Here is a 27,280-nt window from a genome sequence, read left to right on the forward strand (position 1 = left end):
ATCAGCTGAGACTTACAGAGTTGAAGCTAATTGCCTAAATTCACAGCCAGGATTTTAGCCTGATCTGTTTGGCCTGTGGATACCATCCAGAAAAGAATCACCTAGGGTCAAAGCCTTGGCCCTATCAAGCAGTCCTTCAACTGAGGCTCCATTGGAGACATGTGTGGGAGATGGGTGAGGCCATACTTGCTTTTTAGAAGTTAGGATTTGCATTTTCTCTGCCTGGGCTGGTCTTTGAGCCAACTAGCCCCCTCAGAGGGACACTGGCAGAGGAGTCCTGATTCCTGCAGACTTCTCACGGCCTCCAGGTACCACAGATTTTCCATGTGCTTAGCTGGCAGTGAGATGGGTTACAGTGGTGACTTCTGGCTCTGCTGACTGGGGATCCCTGTCCTGGCCTCCTTTACCGCCTAGGTTTTTGCTCCTAGGGCAAAGCCCACTTGGTCTTGGTCTGGTTGGGCCTCTGAGTGGTCACTTAGGAGTGAGACTCCGACAACTAAGCCAGAGGGACATGGCCTGCAGGAGTGTTTGCCCACAGACTGTCACCACCACTCAAATCTGAGCACTCTCTCCAAGAGGGCGTGACTGAGAAAGGGCCAGGCTTACTTCCACGTTGATCAGGGCCGTTCTGTGGTAGTCAGCCCAGGAACCACTGGGTCCTTTCCACATGGAGGCAGGACCTGCCCTTCCATAAATGACCAACAGAGACCTGTAAACCCCTGCTCAAGAAACCAGAATGTGGTGCAGTTGCCAGGATGTGGAGCAGGACCCAGGGACCCCTGGGACGGGAGTGCCCTCTACTAGGTATATGCAGAGAGCATTGACGCTCGTGTGACTTTGATAGGTCCTACTTCATGGAGCTATTATTGTAAGGACTGAGATAATGTAGGTAAAGGGCCTGGGTGAGTGTCTGGTATGTGGTAGGTACTTAGGAATAATTCTGTTATCCCAGTCAAACTGTTGAAATGTGCCAGATGTCAGGGGAATGATGGAAAAGTACAGAGCCTTTGATGAAGAGACCCAGTGGAAGACAGCAGAACCTCTCTTTGCTCCCTGGAAAATACTCAGAATTCTTTTCAAATTGATAGGTGTTCCCCTGCTCAGGGCGTCCTCTCTTCCCTATATAAACTTTCACAGACCGTTCAAGTTAAAAGTAATCTTTCTTATCTCTGTATATACCCAGAAAAGTTATCTGAGCTCCCCTGACACATTGACTGTCTCCGCTGACCAGATGTGAGCCTCTTGCAGAGACACAGAAGTGAGTCCTTACTCCTCCCTGGGCTCCCCCAGTTCTGCCCTCACACATTGCAGGGAAAACAAGGGCTGCCAGAAAATTTTTGCATCTTTTCAGTGTATTTATATACCATCTTCTCCCTTGAGGGTTTTGAGGTAGCTTATAATCTGAATAAAAGTTTTAAATGGCTACATTAAAATAAAAAGCAAAGAAAGGTAAAAAGTTATGTGTTGGAGAAAAGAACAAAAACACACAATGTATCATTTTGGAAAACATTCTAGCAGTTCCTTAAATGGTTAAACATAAAATTCCCATATGACCCATCAATTCCTCTTGGAAAACAGCCTGGCAGATCTTTAAATGGTTAAACATAAAATTCCCATATGACCCAGCAATTCCACTTGGAAAACAGTCTGGCAGATCTTTAAATGGTTAAACATAAAATTCCCATATGACCCAGCAAGGTACATATCCAAGAGAACTGAAAACATAGATCCACAAAAAAACCTTGTATTCAAATGTTGATAACAACATTCTTCATAATAGCCAAAGAGTGGAAACAACCTAGATGTCTATCAACAGATGAAGAGATGAACAAAATGTGGTTATCTCCTACAATGGAATATTGATTAATGCTACAGCATGGACCAAACTTAAAAACATTAAGTGAAAGTAGTCAGTCACAAAAGCCACATACTGTACGATTCCATTTATCTGAAATATCTGGAATAGACAAATCCACACAGATAGAAAGTAGATTAGTGGCTGCCAGGGACTTGGGAAAAAGGAGAAGGGGGAGTGACTGGTAAAAGGGTTCCTCTTAGGGGTGATGAATATTTTCTGGAGTTAGAGTTTTTGGTTGTACAACTTTGCGAATATACTAGAAACCACTGAATTATACTCTTTTAAAGAGGTAATATTATGGTTTGCAAGTTCTATCTCAATTTAAAAATTATGTGGCTGACAAAGGCTTCATGATTGATATAGTGCAATTACCATCTTGCCTGAGCTTTCCAGTAGCCAAAGTTATAAAGGGAGGTGCCATCAGTTATGTACTTATCAAAGGAAAGAACACATTTAAACATCAGTAAATAGTAAATAGTTCAACATGGAACAAATACTGCATAGGAGGCTGATGTTAGTTGTACTGGAAAAATACCCAATTAATGGATCAGTGAAGGCAGGAGGCAGTGAAGTGTGCAAAATAATTTCAAGCAGCTAGTTATGAGAAAGGATGATGCCACTGGAGTTTTACCCAGAGGCTGTGGACAGGTTAAAGTTATTGCTGGGAAACAGTAGATTGTGAGGGGCAGCTGGAGTGTGGGTGGAGTCAGTGTCCTCGGTCCTGGTAGTCATTTCCTCCTGAACCAGAATCATTCTGGCAGCTTCCACGTGTGTCCACACTGTTCCTTTAAGTAAGGAACTGTTCCTTCCTTCCCTTTTCTTGTCTCCTATGACTCTGGCAAGCTTTACAATTGTTTTAAAGCAGAGCAAGGAGAGGATCTGTTTCTGCACCACTTTGGAAGTGGGAGTAATTCAGCATCCTGAATTAATGTGAATACTCCTAAAATGGGAGATTATCATCACAGAGTCTTGCCAACCCTTCCCTGGAGCCAGAGGGCAAAAGTGAAGATCCAGACAGAGCTCAGACCAGACCCCAAACTCTGGTTTCTTTTAGTTAAATAAAACCCGGAACTCGACTATTTCAGCCCTGGAACACCAGAGAGCGCTGCTGTGCTGTGGAAGCCTGCCCGCCGTGCCCTCGCACTGTCCCCCAACCCCGCCCCACCCCAGGTGCTGCTGACGAGGGAGTCTGGCTGCTCCAGGGGAAGGTTGATTTTCAGTGACACTCTTTAAATGTTCAGGCCTGAGAACAAAGTGTCTCAAACCAGGACACAAAACTCAGCAGTTTCCCAAAGAGCACAGTGGAGTAAACCTACAGCCAGGGAGGCTCCCAGAGCACCCTACAATAGCCCCAGACCCAGGCTGATAGGAGCCTGCTGCACCCAGCTTCCCACCTGCTGATTGCTGGTTTGTACATCTAGGCTCGGACTGATCTTACAGATCTTACTTTCCCCTTGGCCCTCTCACTCTTCTCAGCATGGAGAGCAGGGAGGGAAGTTGGTTACAGTATCAGGGTCAGTTGGGCAGGGACTTTACTGCAGGAGGCCTGGTGTGGGCTCTCCTGGCCTCATCCACTCACAGGGGAGGCTCTATGGCCCCAGAAACACCCTGTGCCACTGGAAAGACTGGTCTCAGTGCTGGCCATTCAGTAGAACCTAGGGGATACCATGCATGGCACACACGCCACCAGGCTCCTGATCCCAATGACAGGGCTTCTCAGGCTTCACTGTGACTCTGTCCCCTTCCACTTCAGAGGATCCTTTAGGTCCTCCTAAAGTCAGGCAGAGCCCTCTGTTTTGGGGAGGCCTGTTTAGTCTCTGGTTTGTTCTACCCCAAACAGCCACCCACTGGGCTTTCCAGGTATAGGGCATCGCTACAAGGAAGATGGAATATGCAGAATTTATATCATGAAAACAATAGATTTTGCTGTGCCCAAGACCCCTGTGTCCTTGGGACCATCAGGCATTAGGAGACTGCAATTTCTGTCCTAAATTCCTCCAATCTCCAGTTTCCAGCAAAACTGGCTGGAGGCTCTCTGGGGCCTCTACGTAACAATCTCCTTTGGAAATTCTTGCTCCCCTTTTTCCCCCTTCAGGGAGGAGAGAGCCCCACTTCTGCTGGGGCCGTGTGGCTTCAGCATGCCCCTCCTTCCTCCCCTCTTATGACACTATGGCTGGGCCTGTGGTGAGGGGCTCTTCACAAATGATTAAAGGAGTGAAATTTGAACAATTCCATCTTGGCAACCTGACAGAGGGTGTATGCATCCTCAACTTAGAGAACACAGCATCCTGAAAGCCAATGAGTCATCCAGACTCTTAAAAGTGATCAGAATCGTCTTACTAGATTCAGATTTTTGAGACAAGAAGAATCATTAGACTTACATTAAAGGGCCACTCTTAGTAATTACACTGTGACAATAGGGACAATCTGGGACAGCCAGGAAGGACATTTGATCACACTGGAGATTATGGGAATTGGTGCCTGTTGTCCCAGAGGTTCCCCTCTATCTCCTTCTCTCTCCAACTCAGAGGGAGCACGTAGGCTCAGAGAGCATGCTGGGGCCTCTCACTCCTGTGGATGACTCTCATCAACCTGCCTGGAGCTCACCCCACTGCCTCTGAGGGAAACCTGGTGAAGGGCCTTGGGGCCTCTTCATGGCCTTTAGCTTGTGAGGCCCCTTCATGCAGCCTGATATTCCAGAAGAAGGCTGCTGCTAGGATACAGGACTGCTCTCATCAGTGAGGGTCATCGTGCACACAGCTGTTAGGCTCTGGTTGTGGGCTCTGACTCAGGGTGAGACTAGATCTGCCCAATGATGGCAGACTGGTGCTGGACTCCTGTCTGGCACATGTCTCCTCCACCTGTGTACTGGCCACACCAACTATTCTAAGTCCTTCCATGGGCCATGACCAGCTGCCCTTTAGCCTTGTCCCAGGCAGAAGTCCCAAGCTTTCATAGCTCAGATCAAAGACATCCCTAGACTGTTGCTCCATTAAGATCCCCTCCTCTGTGTTTCTCCCAAGCCCTATGCTCCTGCAATGTGTCTCAGCTGGTTCCTCCCAGCTCCAGCTCTTATTTAGTGTCACATTTCAGGACTCAATACAGAGCTGGCTCCCTGTGAGTGCCTGCCCTGCCTGTGACAGATCAAAGAACCTGTAGCTATAATCCCCTCCCCAGCATATATACATCTGGAGCTTATCACATTTGGAAGCACAGCCGTGAGTTGAGGTGCTTCCTCCTATGCTGAGTAAAAGCACTCACTGTAACCTCTTCAGTGGCCTCCTCTTCCCAGGCCTCTCAGAGGGGTGGAAGGAGGAGCCCTGCAGTTCAGAAGCCATCCTTACCTAGTATGAAGGCCACCACATAGTTGGAGATCTGGCCCATGCCGACGATGACAAATAATACGGTGAACATCTCCCAGTTAATGGAAAAAATCTGCAGGAAGCTGAAGCCAGTCTGCACAGCCATGGTTATGAAGAGGATGGTCTTCCTGCCAAACCTGTAGAGTATAGCACAGCACAAAACATGGCCCATGCAGGTCACTGTAGCACACAATCAGGGTGTGTGGCAAGCCTTGAATCAGATATCGCAGAAGACTTTGTTTTTTCCAGGGATGTGACAGGCTTTCCTCCCCCTCACATCCTCCCAGGTTCCTTCTTGGTGAGACTTCAGGCATCCATCTGTCCAGGAGGTGACTTTTGAGATTCGGAGCCTCCTGTGGAGGCACCAAATCTCAAAAGCACATAACAGCTTATGCAAGGACCATGTGGAAATCAGCTCTTTAGAATGAGCCACAAGTAGAAGCTGCCACCATATTTCTGGAAAGTGGCTACAGTACAGACTAAAGATCTAGTATCAGCAACATGGGAATTCTGTCAATCCAGAACCAAGAGTCTCTCTATGGCAGTGGTGTTCAACCTTGGTTGTGCTTGGAATCACCAGGAAAGCTTCAAAGAATACTGGTGTCAGCAACCACCTTCCTCAGTTCTTACTGTCTGGCTGCAGACAACTACATGCATTTCGGCTTAAAAAAATTTCCCAAGTGACTCTACATGCATCCCAAATTGTGAATCACTGCTCTATGGGAAGTGTAGCTTCCAGCAATGTCCACTAGGGACACTGTAGTGGGCTTGCCTTAATTTCACATTCTGATAGTGTCCAATGGATAGAACGGAACATAGGTGTGAGCAGAACAGTCTTCCGCCCAGTTTTCCAAACTCAGGTATCAGGCTGTTGGGCTTGGAGTCCCACTGGGCTTCATAACTGGGGGAGGGACAGCCACTCCCCTGGGAAGTCTTCCCCAACACTGCCACTGAGCACTCCCATTTTCCTGCTTGGGTTCCCATAGAATATTCAAGGGCCATTGAGGGCACATCTTCTGGAGCTGTGATGCTGTCTGCTCCGGACTGCACTCCAGGAGGCCAAGAACCAGCCTGGATCAGCTCTGTGGCCCCAGTGTCCAGCCGGGGGCCTGACCCATGGCAGAGATGGGTGCACAGTTAGCGAGCAGGTGCTCACGCTCTGGTCTGACTCTGGCTGATGGCTGGTTGTGGACAGATCGCATGTCATCCAAGAGTTAGGGGTGCGGTGGGGAGGCAGTGGTGAGACAGCAGCAGCTTTTTTTGAGGAGTTTGGTGATATAAAGACTCCACTTTCCAGAGGGTCCCAGCAAGAGGCTGAGGGCAGGGGGAACAGGAGATACTGTGGTTTCTCCTATCTCTCACTTGGTGGCCTAACTGGCCTCTCTTTCCCTGGGTGAAAATACCCTAAATTCAGTTCAAACCAAAGATAGGCAGTGAATGGAAATCACCTTTCCTCCCTCCCAGCATCCTTACCTGTCTGACAGCTGCCCGGACATAAAGGACCCGAGGAGCACGCCTACGAAGAACAGGGAGATGGTGAGCTGCGTCTTCCAATCATCCTCACACGCCAGATTCCACTGTCAGGGAAAAGCGTGAAACGTTAGCCCAACCCCTCAGCAGGCCCAACCCCAACCCAGCCCAGAGGGCATATCAGCATGGCAGCCAGGCAGGCTCTCCTCCCCTGGGCGAGGCTGTAGCTTTTGTGCAAAGGGCACAGGCCTCACAGCCCTGGGGTTGATTCCTGACTGTACCATTTACTGGGGCAAGTCAGGGTCCTCCCTGAGACTCACCCTCCTGTTCTGAAGGGAGGGTGATGAGTGTGGCTCTGCTTATGTTTGTGTAGTGAGAAGCCAGCTGAGGCATGGCTTTGACTGGTGACCCCTCAGCAAAGGTGGCATTTCTGCTTCAGAAGGCATCCCAGCACAGAGGGAAGGTGTTTGAAAGGCCTCAAGGGCAGGGTAGAGGGCATGGTCACTCAGTCCAGGTGTACAAGTTTCCTTTACCTTGTTGAAAAGTGCAAGTGGTCCCTGGGGCCTGTGATTCTGTTTTCTGAATGAATTCCTCTAGAGAACCCTGTGCTCTCTGGCCCACTAACACCATTGGCCCAGCTTAGGGCCTGATCCAGGGCCCCAGTGTGCTGGGGGTGGGGTTCCTACCCCCTATGCAGTGCTCCTTATCTCCCCTCTATACTCCTCCACCCTCCTTCCCATGCAGCCCTAACCCAAGTGTGGTCCCTCCATGTCCCCGGGTCTGGGGGCTATGATAGCCCTAAACAAGTCCCTGCTTATGGACCCATAAAATGAGAGTTTCAGCCAGAGTTTCAGTTCCCAGCTCTTGACTTAGGGCAATTCAGCAAAATCTCAAGGGGAGGTTGCAAAAGTTTCAATGGGTGTTCAGGGAGCTTTCATTAATTAAAAAAATAAACAGATGCCCATAAATATTTGGGGGCTGTGGGTCAGGGGGTTGCTGCACGAGGCAAGATGATCCCATCTACAGGGAAACCCCCTGCCTCCCACCCAACCCCAGCTCCACTTGGCAGTGGTGCTGCTCCATGACATTCCCAAAGCAATTTAGCTGTTAACTCTCACAACTTTCCTGAAATAGATGTAAAAATGAATTCACATATTTATATCATACCTCATTCTGCAGCAGAGAGAGGTATATAAGGACACACATAAGAGAAATGTGTACAACAAAAAGCTAAGGGAATTGGGGCAAGTGGGAATCACAGGGGAGGCGGGGTTGCAAAATAACCAAGCCAGGGTAAGACTGGCCACTGGCTATACTGCCCAGGGGCCTGTCTGCTTGCCAGGGAAGCCCTGAAATCTGGCTTTGAATATCCCAGCAGCTCAGCTCCTGGATCACTGTGCAAATGATCCACTCTGGATCATTCCACAGAAGCTCAGTTTTTCTAAGTACTGAGACCCAAGAGAAGTCTCTCCTATATCCTTCCTTCCACAGAGGGGCCACTCTGTGATGTTGAGGATAATGTCTTTGAGAACACCCCCATCCTGGACACAATAGCAAGATTCAATAGAGTCTGCCTCTCCCGGTGCCCACAATCCTGGCCACAGGCTGGACGCCCAAGCACAGCTCTGCCGAAGAAAGACAATGAGGGCCAGGAACTCAGATCTCTACCCCTCAGACACAACTGAGGATAAGTCTGAGACCATAGCCAGAGTAGGGTTGCTTCAGCTTGGGCCCCTGAATGGGCTTCATGGGAAAGGGCACAAACCCTCCAAAACTGTATGGCCAGATTCGTGTGCCCTCCCTGGCCATGACTCAGAAGTAGACAGGACATGTACCTGAACTAATGGCCGACTACTTACAAAAATCACTTGTCAAAGTGTCAAAAAAGAGCCTGAGATCTGCCCCAACACACAGAGATTAGTGATTGAGGCCCCAAAGCCTCATGATGTGGAGTGTGACCCATTGTGCAGAAGAGTAAATGTAGGCTCTGAGACTGGTGTTTGCCTGAAGTCATAGCAGGTAACTAGGCAAGCGAGACACCAGCTCCAGCCTCAGAACTCAAACTTGTAACTGTCTGCTTTGGACAAGAATTCCAAAGGCCAGACAAAGTGAGTTTATTACATACCACCCCCTGTACTTCTTCAAGGAATGTGACCCCAGGACTAGGGACAGAAGGCCTCCACCACAGCCTTTAGCCTTGGACAGAGCTGAGGAGGTCTCGAGTTTAGTAGGGGTATTAATGTGTCCATTATCAATGATCACCATTCATCTGTAGTCAGGCAGAAAAGCTCTTCCAAAGGTAATGTGCTCTCCTTTCTTGTTCTTTTTAATATTTTTGTCAGGATATTGCCTTAGGGGAGGATAGATAGGACTTGGAGACAGAAAAGAAAGAAGAAAGCTGTCAGATGAGGGGCCAGGCATTGCATGGGCAAAGGTAGTGAGCAGACCTGGTGACCTAATTTGCAAGCCCAGTGCAAACAGAAAATTCAGGATCCCCTATTTAAAAACAGTTAAGAATTTCAAGACGTCGATAGCAGAGAGTGAAAACTAAGTGGGAGCCCCTGTGTGACTGCACAGATTGATGCCCAGGAAGCTGGCCCTGGTAGTGGGTCAAGCCTGGTCTCTTTAGGAAATGGAGTAAGGAAGGAAGTTCTGACTTGGGTGCTGAGAAGCGTGAAGTGAGGGCCAGCTCTGCATTGCCCTCCTACTGGAGGCCATATGGCCATGGCTCCAGGTTCCCCTTCCCTCCCTGAAGAGGGGCCCAAGAAGCCCTGTCAGCATCATGTAGCGCAGAAGGTGGCCATCTGCCCTAGGCCTTGGAGGGTGCTATATGTCTTTGGAGCTCTTGCTTGCATGTGGCAGGAGATGACAGCTGGATCTCATGGCTACCCATGGTGGGTTCCAAGGCTGGGCTCTCTTGGGGAGTTACTGTACCCAGAGCCTTTTTAGAAAGCTACCAGAGACCTGGTAATAGGACCTGAGATTGGCAGATAAAGTTCCAGCTGTGGCTCATGGGACTGGTGACCAATAAATTGGCTGCCAGCCTAAAGAGGGGCCCTTTTCTCCATGGGACTGTTTTTGGGGAGGCCAGGCTCTGCCTGCCCAGCCCCTTGGGGATTTTAGGAGTGTGTCTTGGAGCCCCGCTAGCCAGGTCCCAGGAAGCTCCCTGTGTTAGTAATGAAATGGCAGGACCAGTGGAAGATAATCCTTTCCTTGATGAGACAGAACTGTCCTGTGGGTCTCTGCACATGTGTGTACACACATGCACACATACACAAACATACATACACAGGGTCAGCTCAGAGCATAATAGCTGATGGCCTGGTGAGGAGCTGCCCAGCATTGCTCTAGAGCTGTACTTTGAGGTCAAAAACTACCATTTCTGAAACACAACCCACACTCACACATGCCCTGGACAGAGAGTGGGACATGGGAACCATACAGCCCAGAGTGGATAGGGTTAGGGCACTGGATGTGACCTTGCAGGGTTACTGCGCCTGTCTCATTCTCAAGGTCTTAAACCAATGCTCCCCAGCAGAGCAGAGTAAGCTCCAGTTGGCTGGACCATCTAGCCTTCAGCTCTGCTTTAGTTTGGCCTAGAAGAATATGCTGCTCATGGTCTCAGCAGCAATAATAATAGGAATGATGAGTACAGTGTATTGAGTGCTCACTGTGTGTCTTGTATTATCTCATGGGATTTCAAAGTTGCCATATGAAATGGGTGCTCTCTTTATCCCCATTTTACAAATGAGGAAATGAAGGCACAGAGCAATGAAGTGGCCAGCACAAATTCTAGAGGATTGGTAAAAGGAATCGCTTAATCATTTATTCAGCTGTCATTGAGCACCTGCTCTGGGCCAGACTCTGTATGGGTCACAAAGCAGACATAGTCACTGCCTCCACAAAGCTCAAGATCAAGCATACCTCACAGGACAGATCAGGTGTGCACATGTGCATGCATGAACCTAGCAATCCTGGGTGGGGCAGGCTTTGTTCTGGGCCACTAGAAGCCTCACTCTCTGGCTAGAGAGGAAACGAGGCACCCCCTGCTCATCCTTCTCCAGATGGACAGAATTCTAAAACCTGAACACATTCATATAATCATTTTAGATAACTGATGCTTGCACAAGGCTAAGCACTTAAAGCATAGGATACTTAATATAATGGATACGTAATATAGTGGATACTTAATATATTGTTGATGAACAAATGTTGTACAATTAGGAGTAACAGAAAATAAGTTTGGAAATGTCCTTTGAAATCACTGTCAACCTTGAACTCCCCCAAGTAGCCAAAGTCGAGCAGTTTTAGCCTTTCCCAAAGCCATAAAGGATCATAAAGATAAGTGTATCTCTGTGACCTGCATCGGACTGAGAATCTGGAAGGCAGCCTGATGTTGAGCAAAGAGCATAGGCTCTCTCGGGTTCTGCCACTTCTGGCTGTGTGACTTTGGGCCACTCATTAGCCCCCTTTTTCAACTTCAGAGAAGTGACAATAATACTCCCTCCTGAGGTTGTCGTGAGCATTGGACAGGGAATGTAAGTAGAGTGTCTGACACTAACCATCACAGGCCTCATTAAATGGTAGTTCCCTTTCTAGTAATCTCATGCCTTTGTCCTAAGCAAAACCATGACGTACAACAAGCAGCATTAATGAGTAAGCAAAGCAGGTTACACTTAAACCTGACTAGGCAGAAGAGATTCTTAGAAATAATAACTTTATATTCAATGACTAAAAACTAGACAAGCTTTTACCACAAGGTGTAAAATCTCTTTACAAATGGACTTCAATCTCAGAGATGACTGTGAATGAAAAATTAGCTATAGTCCATTTAAATGAAAAATGGATTTCTCTTGTAGTTATTTTTTCATTCTGGGGGGAAAATAGGAAGTAGTAGTTAGTTAATAATAGATTATACATTCACTCTAATTTCCTTTTTATAACTCAGTTGCAGATTTAAAGCTGGAAATTTCCTGACCATTGTAGGGGAGGAGGGGGAGCTGGCTATTTAATTCTTTTTGTATAAGAGCTTTATTGAGATACAATTTATATACCATAAAATTCTTTTTTTTTAATGTCTACAATTCAGTGGTTTTTTTACTATAATCACAGAGCTGTGCAATCATCAGCACTATCTAATTTCAGAATGGTTTCATCACCCCTGAGAGAAACCCCATACCCATTAGCAGTCACTTCCCATTCTCTTTCCCAGCTCCTGGCAACCACGAGTATACTTTCTGTCTCTATGGATTTGCCTATTCTGGACATTTAATATAAGTGGAATCATACAATATATGGTCTTTTGTGATTGGCTTCTTTCACTTAGCACAATGTTTTCAAGGCTCATCATGTTGTATGAGTATCAGTACTTCATTTCTTTTTATGGTTGAATAATATACCATTGTGTGAGTTTACCACATTCTATTTATCCATTTATCAGTTGATAGACATTGGGGTTGTTTCTACTTTTTGGCTATTATGAATAAAGCTGCTATAAACTTCTGTGCACATATTACATGGACATATGTTCTCATTTCTCTTGGGCATATATGAGGAGTCGAATTGCTGAATCATATAATAAATCTATATTTAATCTCTTTAGGAACTCCCAAAATGTTCTCTAAAGTGGCTGTGTCTTTTTACAATCCCAACAGCAATGAATGAGGGTTTCAATTTTTCCATATTCCTATCAACACTTGTTATTGTATGGCTTTTTAACTTGAACCATCCCAGTGGGTGTTAAAAAGTATTTCCATTGTGGTTTTGATTTGCATTTCCATAATGACTAATAATACTAAATATCTTTTGTGTTGAATCTGCAGATCAACTTGGGGAGTGTTGCCATCTTAACAATATTAAGACTTCTGCTTCATGAACAGAACATGAGATGTCTTTCCATTTATTTAGGTCTTCTTTAATTTCTTTCAGAGATGCTTTGTAGTTTTCAGAGAATAAGTTGTGCATTAAAAAAATACATATTCCTGAAGAACTTCCTTTAGTATTTCTTGTAAGGCAGCAGCGCTAGCAAAAATTCTTTGTGTGTGTTTGTGTGTCTGGGAATGCTTTTATTTCATTTTTGAAAGATAGTTTTGCTAGATATAGGATTTGTGATATGATGTCTTTTTTCTTCCAGCACTTTAAATATGTTATCCCACTGCCTTCTGGCCTCCGCTGTTTCTTGTGAGAAGTCAAATATAAATCTTATTGGGATTCCCTTAGATGTGACGTCATACTTTTCTTACTATTTTCAAAATTTTCCCTTTGTCTTTGTCTTTGAGTAGTTTTACCATGATATGTCTGCGTGTGAAACTCTTTGTTTCTTCTACCTGGAGTTCGTTGTGCTGCTGAGCTGTATAGATTAATGCTTTTCATCAAATTTCAGGAAATCTCAGTATTTCTTTCACTATTTTTTCTGCTCCTTTCTCTCTTCTCCTAGTGTTCCCATTATGCACGTGTAAGTTTTGTTAATAATGTTTCAAATTTCTCTAAGACCCTGATCATTTCTCTTCATTCCTTTTTTCTCCCTTTTTTGGATTACATAAGTTCTGTCGCTCTGTCTTCCAATTTGCTGATTCTTTCTTCTGTCTGTTCAAATCTATTACAAGGCTCACTAGTGAATTTTTAATTCCAGTTACTGTGTATTTCAACTCTAGAACATCTATTTGATTCTTTGTTTAATATAACTTTTATTTTTATCTCCTAATTGGTATTCTGCATTTGACGAGACATTGTCATCATACCTTCTTTTACTTTTTAAAGTATAACTTCCTTTAGTTCTTCGAATATATTTGTAATGGCTGCTTTGAAGTCTCTGTTAAATCTGTCACCTGTGCTCTTTCAGGCAATTTGTTTCCTCCTGCTTCCCTGTGTATGGGTCATGTTTTCCTGTTTCTTTGCATGTCTTGTAATATTTTGTTAAAAACTGGACATTTTAGGAAATATATTGTGGAAACTCTGAGCACTGAACACCCCTTAAACCTGAGGGTGCTTGTTTTTATTTTCGGTAGCTTGTTTATTTACTTAATGACTTGGCTGGACTCTTAGTGAAGTCTATTTCCCTTGCAGTGTGAAGTCTCTGATGTTGCTCCTCAGAGGGCATAGCCTTGGGCATGTGCACAGTCACCCTGGGATAGCAATGATTTTAGCAGGGCTCTTTTTGACTGTCTCTTTCCCTGGTTTTTCTATTTAGCTGTTCGCCTCTGCTGATATCATATCTAGCTGTTAGGCTCCACCAATTGCTGGCTGATTCCTTTATTGTTTCAACAGTGCCCTGGGGCATAAAACATTTCCTCATCTAGTTCAATTAAATTCAAGATCATTTGCAGGAGGAGTTTTGAGGCATGGTTTTGAGGTTTGTTCAGACTCCTGGAGGACTGTTCTGAGCTGTTCTTTTTCTGGTTCTCTCCAGTAAACTAGTTGCCTTATGGGTTAGCTTGTTGCTCTAATGAAGCTACCAGTCTCCTTTTTTTTTTTAATTGTTTACCATCACAATCTCCATTGTTTTAAAGAGCACTCGTAGGCTTCAACGTCTGCACATACTGTTTCAAATGAAGTTATTTCCTGCGGGGACAGCTTTAGAGCTCTCTGTTGTTATGGACTACTTCTCCCCCTGGGGAAAATCTCTGAGCCCCTGCTCTAAAGTTGGATAAAGGGAAAGCAGCCCTCAGAATGACACTTCTGCTTTATGAGTTGGATGCTGGTCCTTCTTTTCAGCTTGCATCACTTATCATGGGATTTCCACTCTACAACAAGCTGGGACAAGGACAACCAGCCCAATATTCTCAGCCTGTAGAACCAGGGGTAGAGCCGCTACTATGTGAGAAGGGGCTGAGTGGAGTATTGGATTCCCCAATATTCTGGTTGCACTCACCAGGAATTAAAGATTCTCTAACTCAGGGATCAGGAGATGGAAGAAGGCTAAATCTTAAAATATTCTCATTATCTTTCTTCATATTAGAGGTAAAGAAAAAGCACTCACTAGTGGAGAGTCCTCAGTGAAGAGTTCTGTGGTCATCAGAGGCTGAGCCAAAGCAAAAGACCCAGGGAGTTTAAGTGGGCTGGTGGGGATGGGAGTGGAGGGGCCTGAGGAAAGAAGGAGCACTCAGAGACCTGGCTATCCCCCTTGCATCCCGACATTGGATCTACCACAGCTCTACCAGGCTCCATTGTGGGAACGAGACCAAATGGGATGGGATCTGTACCAGTCACACGGCATCAAAGAGAAACTCTAGAAGGTGCCACTGTGAACCTGCCCTCCAGTCCTCCAAACAGAGCAGGAGCCACCAGCCCTGGGCTGTCTGTGCCAATTGCTAGGGTATGTGAGTCAACCTAGCCTTCCCCCAGAGCCTCCATTATCTCTGCACTACCTCTGGTTCAAATGGGGATCCCTGCTGTGAATGAAAAATACTGCAAGCCATATCAGTAAACAAAGAATGCTGTGGCCATCAAGTCATCAGCTGCTACTGCCAACTCAGGATGCAGACAAGCAGGCAGCCCCCAAAGGTGCATCCTGAGAGAACTGAGAATGTGAAAGGACAGGATACTGGCCCTAGATAGCTAGGTGCTTGTCAAAGGAATGATTTCAATGAGCCCAGACATTTGCTCCCTCCCATACATAGAAAAGCGCTTAATTATTTAATTTGAGATAATCTGATTTTCTTTAGTTAACAGTAAGTAATGTTTTAATGTTCTGACTACCCGGTCTTTGTTTTAAAACTCCTGTATATCCTGGCTCCTCCCCTACCTCTTTGGAGCAGTCCCTCAGAATGATTTGAGAGGCTGTCATCCCAGGCTCAAAGAGGGTTGAGTCCTCAGAAGTCCGCCAAGTAAAACATAACTTTCAACTTTTACGTTGTGCATTTATTTCAGTTGACACTGCCTTTCTTTTGAACTCCAGAGATACACTTTAAACTCAACCGAAGTTTCAGATAACAAGGCAGATCTGCATTACCTTTGAATATAAATCAAATTTAGCCTGTCCCTAATAAGAAATCACAGTCCCATCAGAGGCCCGAGGCACCTGCAGTTCCTCTGACCAGTTCTGCCAAAGCTTTGTTTTTGCCAACACACCACATAATCTCTTAGACAAAGTGTGAGGGTTCTGCTGCCCACCAGGAGAGAGAGACAAAATCTGTTTATCTCTTTAACTTGGCAGGAGGTGTGGGTGAAGCAGCCTCCAGAAGGCATATTCTGATATCCTGGTGGCCTCTGTCAGAGCAACACAGTTTAGAGGCAACAGGCAAACTGTTTGGGGTGAGGCAGCTGATAAACAGAGGAGCACCTTCAGGCCAGAGATAGGGAAAGCCCCTAAATCTTTATTTGTCCTCTTGCTGAACCATTGACTGTAAATAAAAGTCTGCTGGTGTTGCCTAGAGGTGGAGGTCCCCACTTTATTCCCTTTGGAATCTGGCACAGCGCAGGTCTGAGTAAACTTGGCTAATACTCAGGCTGTCCCAGCAGCCAAGTTGCCAGTCTCATGCTAGCCAGCAGTATTCCAGGGCAGCCTGCAGACCTCGTGGAGATAACAGCTTAAACTTGCTTCCTGTTCACACTCTTCACCTTTGGCAGAGACCACCCAGGCCCCAAGGGAGGTACATCCCTGTGAGCTGCCATATGGAGTCCCATGCACTTGTCAACCAGGCTTGGTCTGTCTCACTGTTCCCTTTTGCTGCTCCCAGTGCCTCCCATAAGCACCCTGTTTGCAGAGAACAAGGCCCCCATGTTCCTGTTTTGTATCTTTGGGCTGTGGGTGGAGCATCAGTGTATCCTGCTCTGTCCACTCTCTGACCCCAGGTCCCAGGAAACACAGCACAAGGCTAGTGCCTCCTGAGGTCCAGGCCCTTTACTGGATGCTCCTTCATGTTTTAGGCCATTCAGCTGGTCCACTCATGGGCTCCTAAAGGATGCAGCCAGCTGGAGAGAGGATAGAAATCATTATGGTAGAGCAGTAACCCTGTCTCAGGTCACTGATGACAAAAAACTGATCTTTACCAAACAAGCCTCAGGGCCTCAGGGCCTCTGGAGCATGGAGCCTGGCTCAGAGGTGACTGCCTAATTTTTTCCAGCCCGAAGGGGGTCGTCTACCTAATGATGTTCCATGGAAAAAGAGGACATGTTTGAGGCAAAGGCTAGCCCATGCTTAGACCCTGGCCAAGAGCCAGATTCACCCCTGCTGCTTGCCCCGTGGCCCTGCTGCTGAATCTAGGCCCCCTGGAGAGAGGGCATTTGCTCCTTCAGCCTCAGGGCAGGAGGCTCCTGAGCTTCCTTTCACCCATAAGGCCTTTGCTCCCTGGGGTCTGTGGCACTGAAGTGCTGGATGGAGGGTCATGCCCATGGAGACTGGTCTCACCACTGCGGTAGATCTCAGTGACAAAGACTCCATCATCAGGCAGATCATCTGGGATGCTTGGGGTCCCTTCCGTCCCCAGCAGAAGCTTCAATCCCACGCGTTGGGCCAGATCCCACCAGCCCCTGCTCCTGTTCCTATGCTCCCACCCTACGGATAACTTAGCTAAGAGGTGACTGGTGCTCTTCCCTGGGGGCAGACACAGGCTCCTCTAGCCCTGACTCCAGAGACAGATGAAGGACCTCACCCTGGATTTTTACATTCTTTCTCCTTAAAGTGGAAAATAATTTGGTTCAAGCTGGAACAACCAGAGCAACGAAGTAAAGAAGGATAGTATTAGGTTATGACTCATGGAATAAAATAAATACGCCTAAGTCTGTACTGATATGAAGTAATAATTGTATAAGTAAATGCGAGTGAAAAGGAAGCTCTTCTTTACAGAAGAATTCCAGTTAATAAATAGGAATGAATGTGGGAGATGGAAAATCACCGCTAGGCAAACACCCACAGAAATAGCTGTTCCAGTGAAAGTCTAGTAATGGATGTTAAAATCACTCGGTAGAATGTCCAGGAAGAAACGGGATGTTTGTACAGTCTCAAAGTATCTCCCTCAAGATATTTATTAATTATGAAGGGGAAAAAATAGTAACTTTACAGTGGAGAAACCCAGCAGACACCAACTTAGCCAAGTAATCAAGGTTAATGTCACCAGTAGTCAGCCACATCAACATCATGTGCCTGCTGGTAAGATGCCCCGAGGACATATCACTTCTCTGGTATTCTTACCAAAAAGGGCACAAACTCAGTCTCATCATGAGAGAAATCACACAAATCCAAATTGAGGGACGTTCATCAAAATAACTGATAGACTCATAAAAAGTGTCAAGATCATGACAAACTGAGGAACTGTCACAGACTTGGGGAGACAAAGGACTTGACAACTAAATACAATGTGGGATTCTGGGCTGGATCCTAAAACAGAAAAAACAGTAGTGGAGAAATTGGTAAAATTCGAGGTCTATAGTTTACCTAATAATATGGTCACCAATGTTAATTTCCCAGTTTTGATAAATGAATTATGGCTATGTAACTTGTAGACATTAGGGGAAGCCAGATGGAAGGTATATGTGAATTCTCTGTGCTATTTTCACAACTTTTCTCTAAATGAAAATTATTTCCAAATGAAAGTTGTTGTTTTTTCTAAGTGATTCTTAGCCCTGCCCAGGACAAATAAATTGGACTTCACAAACAGCCCTCAATGAAGGAGACTACCTCACACACCTAAACACACAGACAGATGCACCTATTCAGGTCCCAACTCAGACAGCAGGTTCCTGCCTCCTGGCATTCTTTGAAAGGCATCTCCACAGCAGAACATGCCATCCTCGAGTCCCTGGCTGACCTGTCTTCCCTGTGGAGGAGCCAGAGGGTCATTTCAGGTGGGCTTCTCTGTTCCAGAAGGGTATTGCCATCAGGAGATCCCATACAGAGGTATAAAGCAGAGACAGTCTGAGGATGGTCCCTCTAGCTGTATGGTGCCAGAGGGATGCCGAGGACTTGCTCAGGGCCCCTGGGCTTGATGTTATCAGGGACCTGAGGCCATTTTTAACCCCGGCACAGTATTTGGACCTGTGTCCTATTATCTGGGCCCTAGAATTCCACTCTGGAAAAAGAGGGCTCTGTCACCAGCAAGTCTCATCATCCATTAAACAGGCTGCAACCTTAACCTTAGAACGACTCCCACAGTGTCACCAGCCACAGGTGATGAGACCTTTACCACCCCTCACCCATCCACCTATGACGACCATTTGCTGGCGCTACAGATGTGGTGTGGTGCATGATCTCACTGAAGCCTCCCAACAACTCAGATAAGTGGGGCATTCTTATGATCCTCATTTTAAACAGCTGTAATAAAATTCACATAACATAAAATGTGCCATCTTAATGATTTTTAAGTGTACAGTTCAATAGAGTTAAATGTATTCACACTGTTGTGCAACCAATCTCCAGAACTCTTTTCATCTTACAAAATGAAACTGTATATCCATTAAACAACTACCCATTTCCCCCTCCCACCTTGGCAACTACCATTCCACTTCTGTTTCTGTGAGTTTGACTACTCTCCGTAACTCATATAAGTGAAATCATACAGTTTTTGCTTTTTTGTGACTGGCTTATTTCACTTAGCATAATGTCCTCAAGGTTCATTTGTGTTGCAGCATGTGTCAGAATGTCCTTCCTTTTTAAGGTTGAATAATATTCCATTGTGTGTATACACCGTATTTTATTTACCCGTTATCCATTGCTGGACATTTGATTTGCTTTTACCTTTTGGCTATTGTGAATAATGCTGCTATGAACATGGGTATACAAATATTTCAAGACCCTGCTTTCAATTCTTTTGGATATATACCCAGAAGCAATATTGCTGGATCATATGGTAGTTCTATTTTTAATTTTTGAGACTGCCACACTGTTTTCCATAGTAGCTGCACCGTACTACATTCTTACCAACAGTGCATGAGGGTTCCAAATTCTCCACATGCTTGCTTGTTATTTTGGGGGAGGGTTGTTTTGTTTGTTTGGTTTTGGTTTTGATAGCAGTCAATCTAATGGATGTCAGGTGACATCTCACTGTGGTTTTTATTTACATTTCCTTAATAATTAGTGATGTTGAGCATCTTTTCACTTGCTTGTATCCCCTTTTATAGACAAGGAGACTGAGGCACTGAGCAATGATGTAACCTGCTAAAGTCATCCCACTGGTTAAAGACCGGGTCAGAAGTGGCCCTCTGGTCTGACTCCAGAACTCCTCCTTGTGCCATCGCCTCTCTGGGGAGAACCACCCCACCCTACCCACTTTCAAGCTACTCCTTTCCTTCCTCCCAACTACTAGTGCCCCTTTGCCTTTTATTTTACTCCTAGCACCCAAAAAGGAAGCCAGGAAGTGAAAGACTGCTGGAAAAAGCAAGTCCTGGTGTGTATGTGTGAGAGTGTGATGATGTGCCTCCCCAGAGGTACCCACAGGCCCCTGTGAAGAGCACAACAGGGATAGCTATGTACTTGTAAGCCAGGAGCTACCCACCCCTCACACCTTGAAGTGAACAAAACAAGCAAGAAAGGGGAAAGAGACAAGTCAGCCCAGCTGTCAAGGAGGGCTGCAGCCAGTAGGGCCAGCTCCAGCTCAGGTGCTGACGACACTTCCAGGACCAGAGGATGGGCAAGCACTAGGAGCCCCTGCTAGGAGATCAAAGCCAGAGAAGCACGGCCACCTCAGGGACCAGGGTCAGCATAGTGCCAATGCTGAGGGGAATCAAGAGGTGCTCCACAGGCTGAGTCCACTTTCCACAGTTCCTATTGACTCCACAGCCACTGCTCTTACCTGGCCACCAGTCTCCTGCCAAAACAATTCCCACAGCTTCCTCACTGGTCTTCTTGTTTTTCATAGCAGTGAGAGTGAGTTCTTACTCAAAACACAAATCTGGCCATGTTACCTCTTCCTTTGAACCCTTACTATTTCCTCACTGTCTTCAGAATAATGTCAACTCTTCAACATTCTTACAAGGCCATTGTGAAGATACCCCTGCAGACATTTCTAGCCTCACCTGCCATTCCTTGAGTTCCAGGCCATCTTGATCTATGAAATCCCATCCCCAGAATCTGCCATGTTCTTTGCCTGGTCACATTTCCAGACTCAGCTCAAATTTTAACACCTCTTCTTAAGAGTATTTCCTCACCCTGCTATCTCCACAGAAAAGGTAATTTTTGCCCCAGGTCACACAGTAAGCCTGTCAGGATTTGAATTCAGGTTCCTGAACCCTGTTCCTAACCAGGTATGATGTTAGCTGACTCTAACATGGCCAGTGTGCCCTGTGGGCATCTGAGCTTTGAAAGCACAAGGCCAGGCATAGTATCCTATTACTGTCCCACTGTGCTGAGGAAAGGAGATAGAAGACTAGCAGACACTATGCTCAGGTTTTCACATAGAGCAGAGGAGAGGCCAGAAGCTGGGAAATTCTACATGCCTGATTTAACAGCAGAAAACGAGTCTATGAGGGTAACCTCTTCAGAAGATGTGTGCTGATCGAGCAACACCTGGTCCTTATCAAATGCAAAATAGGAAATGCAGAGGACAAAGTATGTCTATATCTTGACTCTTGAAACTTAGAAATCCTGCCACTAAACCATGTCGGATGGAAGGGAGTAATGGCATAAGCTGGAGCCCTTGTCCACCTCTAGGCCCTGTGCTCAGATGGTCTCTGTGAGTCTGTCTCTTCATGAGTGCCTTGAGGTCAGGGTTTCCTGCACTTTGCCAGTATCAGGAGGTTCTCTGCTCCTTTCTAGAGAAATTGGAGCCTCAGGACAGGACCCAAGCCTCACCATAGAGAATGACAGAGCAGGAGACCCTCTGATGCTTCCAGAAGTCTGTGGGCAGGGAACAGGCCAGATCTGCCAAAGCCCTGCCCAGCAGCAGGGCTCTTCTTTGTGTCTGCATGTGGGCTCAGCAGCAGCCCCCACACCTTTCCTCAAGCCTGTGGCAGGAACTTGACTCAGGCTGTACATCTGGGGAGCCTGGGGCCGGTGGTGTCTAGACTCTTGGGAAACAACTTGGTCTGTTGTGAAACTGTCAAAGGAAAAGGCAGATGACAACGGCCTCCTTTCTTTCTTCTCCGTCCCCTTCATATTAGACAGAAAAATTAGGAATGAGCCTAGGTGAGTTCTGCTCTCTCTGGCTGCACAACCCTGTCGTGCGTCAGCCAGGTTTGATGAAGAGTCGGGGACGCTGATCCAGGCATTGCCAGGGAGTCTAGGCGGGGAACTGATACAGATGAAGGGTCGCTCATACACTCACCTCAGTCACAATGGTGGACAAGTAGACGTCCTGGCTGAACTCCCAGCCATCCAGGCAGCTCTTCTGCTCCAGCTGCTCCAAGTCCACGTCGCGCCCCGGCTCCAGCCCGAGCGCCAAGAAGTTGACGATCGTCGCGAGGCGGTAGCGGCGGCAGCCGTGAGGCACCTCGCGGCCGTCCTGCAGCCGCAGCGGGAGACTGTGGTTGCGCCAAGCGAGGCTCAGGTTCGCGGTGTCCGGCACCCGGCAGCGGTGCTCCGGGGTCCCCGCCAGGAACACTACTGACATACCGCTGAAGCCGTTGGGGATGATGCTGGCGCTGAGCAGGAGGAAGATGAGGCGCTGGAAGGGCCCCCACTCGCCCAGGAAGGCGGTCACCTCGTCGTAGTCCCGCATGCTTCCCGCTGCTGCTCCGCAGTCTGCAACAACGGGCGATAAGGGCGTCCCTCGGACAAGCGTCGCGCGGCGAGGGCGCTCCCCGAGGCCGTCAGAACGTTCTCGCGGGCCAGGCAGGCTGAGGGAAAGTGGAGCGCGCCGCCAGGGACCGTTCCCGGGAAGCGGGCTGCGGGCGTTGGTGAGTTCCTAGGAAATGGTCGCAAAGCTGGAAGGCACGGTATAAATTCGGACCACACCTCCATCCTGGCCGGGGCGGGGAGGGTGGGGCGGCCGGGACGGCCGAGGTGGGGCCCGGAGCGGCTCCCCGCGCGCTCCGCCCGCCGCCCCGGGCGACCCCGCGGTAGACCCGGCGGAGGCCTGGAGCTCCGGTGGGCCGCCCAGCTCCCGCGCACCCCGCGTGCCCCGCGACCGCCAGCTGCTGAGCGCCCAGCTCCGAGCCGCCGCGTTGGGCACCACGGGGGCGAGCGGGCGAAAGGGAAGAGCTGAGGCGGGAGAGCAAAGTCTTTGAGAGGTCGGGCCCTCTCTGTTGGCGTCGCCCAGGCCTCATCCGGGCGGGAGGCTCTCCCTTGCCACTTCTAACCCGGAGTCTGAGCTCAGAGGGCCTCGCGCGAGGCGTGGACGGCCGAGCCCGTGCCGTTGGTGCTCCCGGGAAACTTCTGTGGGCACAGGGGTGGCAGGAGCACACCATCTCTTCTGGCACACCGCTGCCCGAGTGGCCGGCACCAGCCGACCCGGCCCTCGCCTCCGCCCCCATCCCCCACCCCACTTCTCCAATCCTAGAGGGCTGGATTCAGTTACCAGCCGGCGGAGCCCAAATTGGCATCTTCCGGACATCCAGGAGCCTCACCTCGGAAAGGGGGAAAGGGCCCAGTGCCCAGAAGGGATGAGCGAGATCACACTGCGTCAGAGATAGGCTGGGAGCCAGGGGCTACCGGGTCGTCCCAGGATCTTGTTGGGGCCTCTCGAGAAGATTTAATACGGAGCCTGGCCCTTTGTAAGACCGCGGTAATGGAAGCACCTCTTACTGCTTTCACCACCCTGGGCTCTGATTTTGATCCCCCAGGGCTCTTCATCGGGGCTGGCTGCCAGAGTCTTCTTGGACTGGAAGGCGTCTGATTTGCGGAAGGGACCGCCCCACCCCGCCCTCTGCCCCAGTCCAGGAACGGAGTGGGGGGGGGGGGGACGGAGGAGGAGAAGGTCCAGCTTGGCACCCAGATCTGGCAAGGTAACCAGAGTAGGGACCAGTCCGCTCAGTGTCCAAGCCTAAGACTCCTCTCCAGTCGGATTTTTCACCTGGGGCAAGTACCTCATTCCTTTCATTTGCCTCAGGTTTTTCCCAACCCTCATTACTATGGGTGACTGAGATTCCCACTTGGACCTTCTAAAGAGTCATACAGAATGAAGCAGCGTCTGTTTCCTAGTTCTGGTTCCATTGGTCAACTCCCCTGCAGTCCCAGGCTGCATATGTGTGAGCCAAACAGGTACCACTCAACTGAATTGTTTGCTACCACCCAAGAAATCCTTACCTTTTATTTATCCAAGGTAAATCCATACCTTGAACCATTTAGCCTTCCATATGAAATGAATGCCCAAGTACACTGCTTACAGCTGGACCCCGGGAGGCTTTCTATTCACCAGTGTCCTTCAGTGCCACTGCTAAGTGGGGCTGTGTTGCAGTAAGAATCCATTTTTTGGCTTGTATCTTCTGTGAGACAGGGCTGAGTATTTTTCCCCCTATCAATTGGTTATAGAGAACTACCCTCATAAGACCACAGGTCTGAGTTGGGGGCGAAGTGTTGATATAGCTGAGATAGGTGTCATAGGAGTCTGAATCACCAGTTCATTAACTTAAGCTGTATGGACCTGCTCAGTCCTGATCCTGACACTACCATTTCTATTATATGATGGATTGCTGACATGCCTGCTTAATCTTATGACTTGATAGAATCTGGCAATACCTAGCTTTTACTGGACATTTCTAGTTGCCTAGACCCTTGATATCCCATGGCCAGGCACTCAGTTTTTACTGTAGCCATGTAGTTGCTTTTCAAATGGCAAATAGCTCTCTGCTACAGAAGGCATGACCTTGTTATGGAGATCTGTACTGAAACTCTTTTATTAGGGCCTATCTCTTTTATCAGAGGCTCTACTCTGCATTCTTATCACCATGAACATCTCTAGCACCATGGATTCTGCTGGGTCATATGGACCAAATGGCAGGGAACCTTGTACTATAGTTGGACACACTGTAGAGCTCTCTCTGGGCTTCACTCAAAAGTGAGAGTTTTCTCAGGCACCCATTAAATGGGTTATAGTAGTATTCCCACGAAGCACTATGTCTTTATTAGTGGTAGAGGGTACAGGGTACAACAACTTGCCTTTACCTTACAGAGGATGGCCTGGCATGTTCCAGACTACTGAATCTCTAATAACTTCACCAATTGGCTTCAAAATAATAAGGAATGAAAGAAGTGGGTGAGCATATAGATGAAATAAGATTGGCCATAGTAGTGGTCCTAGGGATTCATTTTACTAGTTTGTCTACTTTTATATACATTTAACTCATTCCAGAACAAAAAGTTAAAAAAAAAACAAGCAAAACAAAAAAACATTTGTCAGCATGCAAGGCCCCGAATAATACTTTTTATCTCCTATCTTCTGTCATGGATGTGTCTTACTAGAACATCTGCTCACTAGGTTATGACATATTAGCATTATGTAATCGATACAGTAAACCATCGTGATATTCTATGGAAAATCAAGACAATCAAAGTCACTAAACACTGTGATAGAGAGCAGAAGAATTAACGCAGCCCAGGGGCAAGGCAGTGAATATATACTGCTGTTCATCCCCACATAAAAACAAACTGTTTTGATCCTCCTTACTGAAGGATATTAAGAAGACAATCTTTGATGTTGCTGTTAATCTCTGAAATTCCATTCAGGATGTCGTTTTACTTCTGATGTAATAAGTTGGTCAAAAACGTGGGGGTGTTAGAGGCTTCTGCTTGGCCCCTCCTGCCATAATTGCTCTTATTTTATAGAACAGGGAGTAAATATTAGGGTCTTGCCAGCTGCTAAGTGTACCTAGTTATGTACTTAGGGAACAGGGAATGAGAGTGTGGATCTTTAGACCCATTAGACTTCCTTGCAGGAGAATTCTGTTTACCAATTGGCTTTCACGAGCCCCTAGTATAACTAGGGGACCATAATGGTATTTCCCATTCCCTGGTATCAGTGCCAATGCACAATCTGTATCCAACAGCCCTTGAAAGGTTTGCGTCTTTCCCTTTCCTTAGGCCAGAGTTACTCTAGTAAAAGTTCACTGCTATGGACTGAATTTGTCCCCCTGGTCCCAAATTCATATGTTAAAGCCCTAACTTTCAGTGTGGAGGTATGGTTGGAGATGGGGCCCTTGGGAAATAATTAGGTTTAGACAAGCTCATGAGGGTGGGGCCTTCATGATAGCATTTGTGCCCTTAAAGATGAGCCACCAGAGAGCTCACAAGAATGTGGCTGTTTACAAGCCAGGAAGAAGACTCTCACCAGAAACTGAATTGGCCAGCACTTGATCTTGGACCCTCTTTCCAGTCTCCAGAATTGTGATAAATACATTTCAATTGTTTAAGCCACCCACTCTGTGGTATTTTATTACAGTAGCCTGAGCAGTCTGATATAGCCTGTGGGGAAAGACTAGGGAAATAGTTATCATACATACTTTTGGAGGATTTTTCCTTAAAGAGATGTGGCCTTCTTTTCAATCAGCAGGCTCTGAGCTTGTGAACTGGCCTGGACCTGGGAAATTCATAAGGAAACACTATTTTCCATTGTGGCAGTTGTCATCAGCCTTCTGATCACTAGCTCTTGATTTTGGAGGTGAGGTTGTTAAACAAGTAAAGTAACACCCAGTCATCTGCCCATTTATTTAACTCCCAGGAAAACCGTGGTCTATCAGGCATCACCACAGACCCCAGGGGTTGAAGCACTCTATTTGCCCCTTTGGTCTTGTAACTACATCTACCCACTCTCTGCTATTCTAGAGTCCTACCATCCCCACTGACACTGGGGATCCTCAGCTGTGCATTTTGTACTGCCTTGTGAAGGGTGTGTCCTCTGAACTTGACTTGGGAACATCATCTGGTGATAGGTTCTCTAGTCTTGCATGACAAATACAATCTAACGTTTTCACTCCCCTGAGCCTTCTGACTCCTTTAACACTGTCAGGAAAGTTCTGGCATTTCCACCTCATTTCCATAGGCCATAATTGTATCCAAGTTTCAAAGAGCCATCTCAGAAGCATTTGAGGATGGTTTTATACATCTTTGCTTAGATGTTAAATCCAGAATAACGAGAGAGTGCTTCCAGGTTAACAAATTCCCGCACGTGTTACCCTGTTCCTACTAGAACATAGGTCCTGTCATTTTTTCATCATGTGTGCTATTTCCTTGTGGATCGGGGACTCTATTTCCCTGCTTAGGCTATGCTGAAACCTAACTCTAGTATGAAGACAATGAGGGGAGGTAGGGAAGGATCTTCAGGAGGATAAGCATCACCCTTGGAGCCGCTTGTCTCAGGAGGAGTCTTGGCAGGGATTCCAGGCAAGAAGAGGCTACTCTCCTAAAGCAAGGGAAGAAAGCTGCTGCTGCTGCTGGCCTTGAAGGTTTAGGGGAATCCAGGAATTCAAAATTCTCACATTAACTTGCTCAAATGTCCCTAGTCTGTGTTGCAGGGTTCTATGCATTTCCTATCAGGGCCATAACTTTGTCATGAGACTCAGCAAAGCTGTGCATGCAGTCTTTTGTTTTGGCTCTCCTTGTTTAAATCAATTAAATGAAGACTGGGTTTGATTTCTAGCACGATCTGCCCTGTGGCTGCAGGAGTTCAGAGTCTCTTAAAAAAAGTTTCCATGGAGGCCTTCTGGCTTTCACAGTGTGCCTTGAGTTTACAGTTGGCTGACCTGGGACTACTGTTTTCTTTTTCCAAGGCTTCTAAATAACTTA

General features: G+C 47.1%; 1 protein-coding gene across 1 annotated transcript in view; it reads right to left on the minus strand.

Moving 5' to 3' along the window:
- Nucleotides 1-22,495, minus strand: part of SLC22A4 (solute carrier family 22 member 4) — a 39,377-nt gene extending 16,882 nt beyond the window's left edge. Inside the window, 3 exon segments of the mRNA XM_072957445.1 lie at nt 5,203-5,357; nt 6,694-6,797; nt 21,888-22,495. Of these exon segments, the coding sequence (XP_072813546.1) occupies nt 5,203-5,357; nt 6,694-6,797; nt 21,888-22,280 (652 nt within the window). The 5' untranslated portion in view covers nt 22,281-22,495.
- Nucleotides 22,496-27,280: the final 4,785 nt, after the last annotated feature.

The sequence above is a fragment of the Vicugna pacos genome, chromosome 3 (assembly GCF_048564905.1).
Source record: "Vicugna pacos chromosome 3, VicPac4, whole genome shotgun sequence".
In the NCBI taxonomy this organism is placed as follows: domain Eukaryota; kingdom Metazoa; phylum Chordata; class Mammalia; order Artiodactyla; family Camelidae; genus Vicugna; species Vicugna pacos.